This window comes from Nannobrachium achirus (assembly GCF_963921795.1).
Source record: "Nannobrachium achirus genome assembly, chromosome: 13".
NCBI lineage: Eukaryota > Metazoa > Chordata > Actinopteri > Myctophiformes > Myctophidae > Nannobrachium > Nannobrachium achirus.
Genome location: NC_137833.1, coordinates 25,282,729 through 25,291,210, shown reverse-complemented (window position 1 = coordinate 25,291,210; position 8,482 = coordinate 25,282,729). Strand labels below are relative to the sequence as shown.

The 8,482-nt window shown below is 42.5% G+C and overlaps 1 protein-coding gene across 1 annotated transcript; it reads left to right on the top strand.

Moving 5' to 3' along the window:
* Window positions 1–471: 471 nt before the first annotated feature.
* Window positions 472–7,884, top strand: lgalslb (lectin, galactoside-binding-like b; the record flags this gene model as incomplete). The annotated part of the gene is made up of 5 exons (XM_080740156.1): window positions 472–504; window positions 1,104–1,187; window positions 1,297–1,385; window positions 2,693–2,882; window positions 7,741–7,884. 5 exons carry the CDS (start codon window positions 472–474, stop codon window positions 7,882–7,884), a joined length of 540 nt encoding a protein of 179 aa, XP_080596282.1.
* Between the last annotated feature and the right edge of the window lie 598 nt (window positions 7,885–8,482).

Below are 8,482 nucleotides of genomic sequence, written 5' to 3'. Positions count from 1 at the left end.
GCAATTCAGTTTCTGAAGTGTTCACTTAAGGCTACCGAATGCTGTATGTAGCCTACCTTAATCGCTTTAAAGTAGGTTTACTACTTTACTTTGAATATTAGAATGATGACCACCTGCTGAATCGTTTTGAAATAGTTGAGTCAAGGCTGGACTATGATGCACCCCCGCAGAGATCAAGCTTAAACGGACACAACAGCTTTGCCTTATTGCCTGGATGGGGGGTATAAGATGTGTCTGTCTAGCAACTCCTACAGACAGACGGGCATTAAGCTTTTTAGCCCCGTAATTATTATCAGCACACGTCAGCACACGGGAGAGAGCTTGCCGGCAGGCCAGTGTTGTGTACAACTGTCAACTGTACATCTGAACGTCGTGGAAGAGCGGAGGAGCCCCCTGTCAGTGCCACGACGCTGACACATTCCACGGCAGGACAGCCCCATCTGATAAGCATCCTATGGTATTCTGTTCAAGATGGCGGTGCAGGCAGAGGAAAGGGACGCAATAGTGAGTATTCTATTTATTTATTGGAACAAAACCGCCGGGGTTTTAATTGGATGTCTTATAGTAGGTAATGTTTTGCGCGTAAATGTTTTTGTGTATGTGTGTGCAAATGTTGCGCGCAAGGTTTATTGTTGAAAATGCGAGACAGACGGCAGACAGGGCGCACGCCGAGCCGACGCGGTACCCTTTCATCTGGGCGAGGAGGAAATTCAATAGGCTAGCTATGTTTCTGGTGGTCGAATATATCAATATATACACACTGTAATGCCGATCACTCAGTGAGTAGATGCTGTGCGTGTGCGTTTTACACGTGGAGCCACTGCACGAAACGGCCTGGTTTGAACCTGCTGGGATAATTGATAATTATCAGTTGAAGGCGTTGTGCTTATTCCGAACATCATGAGCGGGTATTTGCCAATCTACTGTAGGCTATGAATGTAAAATCCCACCTTCAGTAGGCTATATCGTGCCACACGTGAGGCCAGGCCACAATGTTTAATAAACACACGTATTCTGTACCGGGTAGACCGACCAGGTCGTGCTTGACTAATAAATAAATAACGTTCATTCAATGTCCCCTTTTCTCACTGGTCTTGGAGGAGAATGTGCAAGATGAGAATCTCAACGACTCCCTCGGCCCTGCTGGCCTTATCTCACCCGACAAGGACGATATTTCGCGTCTCCTGGTAAGAATTGAATACAGATTTGTTATTCAGTATTTATATTTAGCCCAGCTTGATCTATGCTTAATTAACCCGGTCTGTGCGTTATGGCCCAATTTTTGCATTCCGCTAGACGGTGCCATTCAGCGGACGCATCCGTGGAGGCATGCGGCCAGGGAAAAAGATCATTGTCATGGGCATTGTTGACCTGGAGCCCGCCAGGTAGGCATACGCCTTTCACAGCATTACACTGCAAGCCTGCCATTATGACCTGGGGGGAAAAGAATAACAGCTTTGTTTTATTTGTAGGCTACAAATGATGCAAAAAGCCTATTGTGCCTTCTGATTGTATGAATAATTATTCATGTATCAGCCCAGGTCCATTGTATAGTAGCTCTATTGTAGAAGAGCTGTCAACCCCTAGGCAGAGTTCAACAACACATCTGCTGCAGCTGGAACTGTCTGGGAGACTGGGACAGGCAGAGCAGCACAGCACAGCAATGCGTAGGCGGGCGTTGAAGAAGAATGGTGGCACTGGCTTTTTGCATAAGCAGGGCGTTCCCTCTTGCCAACAGCCCAAAAGGACCCAGTCAACTAGACTTGTTTTGGGTGTGTCCTGACTCCTGACCACCCTACATGGAAACTTTTGGGTCCAACTTGGAAGAAACCTCCTCCATGACCTCATCAACTCCTAGTTCTGACTGTTCCAACTGCTGTGTGCCAAATGTCCTGTTGCCTGCAGTGTTGTATGCACACAGGATGTTTGTGTTTAAAAAGCAAACCTTTTCCCACATTTGTTTATTACAATAAGGTCAAAAAGATCTATAAACAAAAACTTGTAGATCAGCTATTTTTTTTATATTACTGTTGTATACCGGTATATCATTATAATATATAATATTGCTGTACAACAAAGTTATACACAGTAGTGCTTAAGTGGTTAAGCAAAAGTTGCCTATACACGGATTGTTCATAATTAACCAGCAATCACTTTGCTCTTACACAGCGCTAGGAAAATTATGTTTTTGACTTATCCTGGACTAGCTATGGCTCATTTCCCTATTGATGTTTCTCAGCAGGTGGGTCAGGACCCAAAAGTGGGTCACAAGTTGTTGTGGCAGATTCATAGGCAAAGATCATAGAAGAATATTGTAATTTTCTTTAAATTCTAAGTTTGTAGTTAATGTAAAACGCAGTTCCCAGTGTGAAACCAATTAAGAACCACAGTTCTGCATCTTATCGTATGCATGCCATCATACTGTCGGGCACAAACCTTGTATCTCCAAGTAAAAAAAAAAATTGTTTTTTTTTCTTTCTTTTCGTAAAGTAAAGTCCTGCTTCATCGCCCAAACAAAGCAACGCCTTGCAGTGTCAGGCGTTGTGTGCTTGTAGATCAGCTATTTTTACTTTTTTAAATAATTTTTCAAATGATAAATACAAAACGAGCGGTTTTGGACATACAAGGTTTCCACCCGACAACAACAATTTACCAATACTGCCCCCAATCATTTTGGTCTTTCTTCACTCAGCTTTGATGTCAGCCTGACGTGTGGGCGTGGCACAGAGAAGGAGGAGGAGCCTCTACATGACGTGGCACTGAAACTTACCGCACGATTCGCTGGTCGCCAGTTTGTGCGCAACGCCCGTGTCTCAGGGAAATGGACTCAGGAGGAGGCCTCCACTGATTACTTCCCCTTCATCCCTGATCAGCCCTTCAGGGTAAACCATGTTATACCATCTTATATTGCTGCATTTATTTGAACTTTGAATTATTTGTTATTTTTTGTATTCCCATTTACATGTCAGGTATTTGTATCATTCTCCAAAATGTCAGTGAGTAACCAAGTTGGAGCACAATAACTTGATCAGAAGTATGGATGGAAATCGGAATCGGCCAGTATCAAAACCAGAGAGTATGATGCTCTGGTCCTCTGACTAAAGTAAACATTAGCAAGTAGCAGCCAGTCTACTTAGTGGCAGCCTACAGAGTACAGATGGTGCTGATTACCTTTGCAATGTAAGGATATATTCCATAATCCTGTGTCAATGTCGTCTCCAAAAAGAAGGGGGAAAAAAAGCATGCGTCACCTGCTTTCCTCTTGGCTAGTCCAGACGGTCATATTAGACTGGATATTGTCTGTGATTTTGGATATTGTACTATTGTGATTGATTTGGCATTAGTGTTCTTCTAGCTTATTGGTACTCAAATTGAAGTATGTCTTGTAGGCCTACTTGGCCTGAAAAAAAGGGTATTGGAGCAACCCTATTTTCTAGTTCTTAGCTAAAGAAATCGGTATCGGAAAAATCGGTTTTGGCAGGTCAGACCTTCATAAAACCGGTGGATCGGTATCGGCCAAGAATTTTGCAATCGGTTAATCTCTAGTCAGAAGACATTTAGACATATTTAACTATATCACATGTTAGATTACATTTACAGTATGTTGTCAGATTTCCCTGAAATGGTTATTGTTTTACATGGGGGCAGACACACTAATAAAGTTTGGCAGTAAAGACAATATGATTGTTAACAAAAATGCAAGTTTAAATGCAGAGATTGATAGCAGCCAGGGATGCTGAAAGTTACTATCAAAACCTCCACAAACTGTGAGTCAGTCAGTCCGTCCGTCCGTCCGTCCGTCCGTCCGTCCGTCCGTCCGTCCGTCCGTCCGTCAGTCTGTCTGTCACACCTCACACGTCACACTATTGCCCTGCTCATATCTCCGCAACCGTTGCCCCGATCCATGCCAAATTTTGCACACACACTCCTTGCCTGCCAAACTACAACCTCCATGGACCCCCGGAGCTCCATCATCTGGGGGACCCCCAGATGTAAAAAATGACCAAATGTGCAAAAATGACCAAATGACCACCCCAACGGGGCTGCTCACGGGGAATTCCCGGGGACCACCGACTCCTGGTGCTCCAGAACGGATACTTTAGGAAGAGAGAAGAGGAGCACTCGTCAGCAACGTGGTTCATATAAACATTCGTCTAGGGTGCACGGCTCAGGCAAATATTGAACGTAGAACAAGGACGCCAGCACTCACTTTAGAATGAATTCTTCTTGTTTATTAAAGGGTATCACCCCCAGCAGCCGTCAGAACATACGGACGTTTCGGCCAGCAGGCCTTCCTCAGCGTGTAAACTGAAGACATATACACATTGTGTCACTTATAAAGGGGACCTTGGTGTCACACACAGAACGGTCCGAGTGAAACAAATTTCATTTTCTTCAATGTACAAGTAGTTCCCAACATTTTCTTTCTTTATACATGTTTTTAAATATACCACGGGGTCATATTAAACAAGAGAAAAAACAAGAGAAAAAATATACAAGAAATAAGAAAAACATTAATTCCATTTTTAAAAAACAAGTTTTCAACCCAATACCATTGTCTGTGCAGGTCAGGGACCCCAATATAACGACAGACTCATACTGACTCAAAAACCTATACAGGTCGAAAAATAGAAAAATAGAAAACTTTAAAGACACACTTAAGTGTTACTCACACTTCCTTCAGAGAGAGGAACTACGTAAACCAGAAAGTCCACAAAATTCAGTATTTTTTAGAAATTAAGAATTTCAAGCATCAAGTCTTGTAAATTTCACAAAAAACATCCCAACAGTAGCTCTTCATTGAGCCCCTTTACTCGGATGCTCAGTTTGGAGGGTGTGGATCCACCATGCCTCTCTCTGAAGGAGTAATTTATCACGATCCCCTCCTCTTTTTAGAGGGAGAATCACCTCTATACCTTGGAACCTTAAGTCACAGATTTTGTGTCCCACCGAGTTAAAATGCCTCGCTACAGGCGATTTCACATCACTGTTCCTAATATTACTTTTATGTTCTGATATCCTGATTTTAAGTTCTCTTTTGGTTTTTCCTACATAGCACAGGCCGCATGGGCATTTTAATAAGTATACCACAAACTTCGTTTTGCAAGTAATCACACTCTTTACATTAATTTTCTTCCCTGAATGAGGATGTAGGATATGATCACTTCTGATCATCGCGTTGCAGTGAACACAGTTGTAGCAGGGAAAATTCCCAGTAGTTAAATCAGATAAAAAGTGTTTAGGTGGGACGTATACATCTGCCCTTACTAGGGAGTCTCTAACACTTTTCGCACGTTTGTGCGCAAAAATAGGAGTCTCTCTAAAAACATGTCCAACATTCGGGTCACTGGAGAGGACATGCCAGTGCTTCTTTACTGAGTTCTTCATGTGTGTGTCCAGAACGGATGCCAAAGTGGTGGCGCCCCCAGTGGAGGACCCCCTCCACTGCAGCTCACATAAAATGCCATAACTCGGGCTAGGAGCGTCCGGGAGAGCCGGGGCCGGTACCTATTCGTCCGCCAAGGCAACGCGGAGACCCCACCCCTCATTTCTCACATGGCCCTCTTCTAGCGCCACCATGAGGCAGATTCTTGCAAAACACATTTTTGGACACTGCTCCTACAGATTTTGCCCTAAAATCACACAAATCGGTACACACTATGTCTACACTCATGTCATCAACATGGATCTGTCCCATATAGCGCCACCATCAGGCCGATTTTTTCAAACACATTTTTGGACTCTGCTCCTACAGATTTTGCCCTAAAATCACGCAAATCGGTACACAGTATGTCTACACTCATCTCATCAATATGGATGTCTCATATAGCGCCACCATAAGGCAGATTTTTTGAACCACATTTTTGGACACTGCTCCTACACATTTTGCCCTAAAATCACGCTGCGACCTGACGGTCGCTTATCTCCCGATTAGGGAGTCTTACTGGTCACCAGAGTGGAATATTTCCATTACATGTTTACATTTCAAGCATTTAGAAAGAAGGCTTACTACTACAGATTAAGGAGTAATCCATAGGGAATAACTACTGCACAGGATATAATAGATGGCTGAACACACTGGGGATTGAAGCTCATATTTATAGGATGGTTTCAACTATCCACTAGGGTGTTTTTCTTCATTCACATGTTGTTAACATTGACATATTATGCTTCAGTTTCTAACTCACCGGCATTACACACAACACAACTAGCACTTTGTAGCGCAAGGTTTCAGATCCATAATGCCTGGACGAGCAAATGCTCCTGCATCCCAGAACTATAAGCCATTCAAAGAAAGCTGTTATTAACCACACAGCATTTGTTTACTAACCGTAAGCTTATTTTTGCGTCATAAGACAATCATTTCATTACGAGCTGTGTGTGCTGAGGGGTGTGTGTGTGTGTGTGTGTGTGTGTGTGTGTGTGTGTGTGTGTGTGTGTGTGTGTGCGCGCGCGCGTGTGTGTGTGTGTGTGTGTGTGTGTGTGTGTGTGTGTGTGTGTGTGTGTGTGTGTGTGTGTTGGGGGCAAGAGCATGTACAGTATGCCTGATGTGTAATTTGCATGATACCTGAGGGAATTTCTGCTCTGTGAAGTCATATTATGCTCTAATAATTCAGAGATGAAAGGAGGTATTTGTCATGCTGGTTGACTATAAATATACTAGAGGGTTTTGTCCCAGAAAGGGATATCCTACATTTGAATTTGTGGCTTTTAATCTATACTCTTTCAATTATGTCACTATTTAAAAGGGTAATACATATAGTATATCTTTGTTGTCATCGCTTGACAAAATCGTTACGTGTGTACAGACTGGAACATTCTTTGAAATGTAAATATTTATTTTCAAAAGTGGATATATGTACACACAGTCTTTTTCTTTTTAAATGGATAGTACCTACAGCATTTTGCCAACAAATTCTTCATACATTTTTCTCTGTCCTGTTTTCGCTGACACCACAAAGTTGGACATGTCAAATGTCATTTGCCATTTTTGAAAGGCAGCGTTTTCGACACTCAACACAAAGGATATGCTGATGTCTGACCCCCTGACACGTGTGTCAAATTCTTTGTGAAGAAAAAAGAACAGAGGTTAAGAATAGAGTGAACAATAGTCTCCATGTACAGTGATGGCTGATATGCTGTTCTTAGCCATCACAAGCATGTACACAGTACACACCTGTCCACCCACACATGGTATGTACTGTACACATACTGTACACACATACAGACAGACAGGCAGGCAGGCAGGCAGTCTGTTTGTGTGCTGGGTTTTGAAGCATGGTCAGCCCAGTCATCATTGTATCACAGACTTGGGGATGGGGTGTTATGAGAGATTAAGGCTGTGCTGGATTAAACCAAGTGCCTCTTAGATTCTGATCCATGATGCACTGAGATATGGCGATTCCCTTCTCTCACCACATGCGGATGCATCCTCCTCTACATCTGTGTCCTGTTGCATTCAAGTTTTATTTTTTATTTTTTTATTTTAGTTTTTTGCTTTTTAGCGGTCAGAACCTGAATGATCTTAAAGATTTCGTTTTTTGGGGCTTTTATGCCTTTATTCGATAGGACAGTAGACTGACAGGAAACGGGGGGAGAGATGGGGAGCGACATGAAGCAAAGGTCGACCGGATCGGGAATCGAACTGAATGCATATGAATTGTGAATGTGTATTACGGTATTCATTTAATCCTATATTAATTCTATTCATCTCTCACACTCCCTCCCTCCTCCTTCCAGATTGAGATCCACTGCGAGCACACGAGGTTTCGAATATTTGTTGACGGACACCAGCTCTTTGACTTTTATCACAAAGTAAAATCTTTGGTGTCTATCGACACAATAAGGATAGACGGAGGACTACACATCACCAAGCTTGGTTAACCCCTACATCCAGCTGCCGCTGTGGCTGTGTGTGGGAAAAAGAAGCAAGGACTTAACCACAGTTGGAACACACTCACACATAAACTCATCATCATCATCATCCACTACCCATCACTCAACACTACGACAAAGAATCGTACAGTAGCAGTTCACATTGGGTCTGTTTGACAAGTTTGAATAATCGTCCCCTCTTTCCCTTTTTTCTTTCATGCTCAATTCTGTTATTAACCAGGGTTAGATTTATTTTCGTTATTTTTTTCACAGGTCTGGACCTGATTTGTTGTTGCAGCAGCGCAAAATGTTGCTTTGTTGCTGGAAGTTTCTTTGTCTAGTTACAGTTTTGTTGGACCAGGGAGCTCACAATATAATAATAGCAGGCTATTTTTCTTTTATCTAGGGTTCCTTACTCACTTGTGGAGTTTTACTGAGACAGAGGCTGTCAAATACAGTAAGTAGTATTACAACAGTAATATATAGTTTAAGCCAGAGAAATAGTTTTCAAATTGGAAAAGTGTGAAACATAAAAGCAATCATATAACCTGCAACTACAGTATGTATGTAAATTAGTTTAAAACAAAAACAGCAGATTGGACATTAT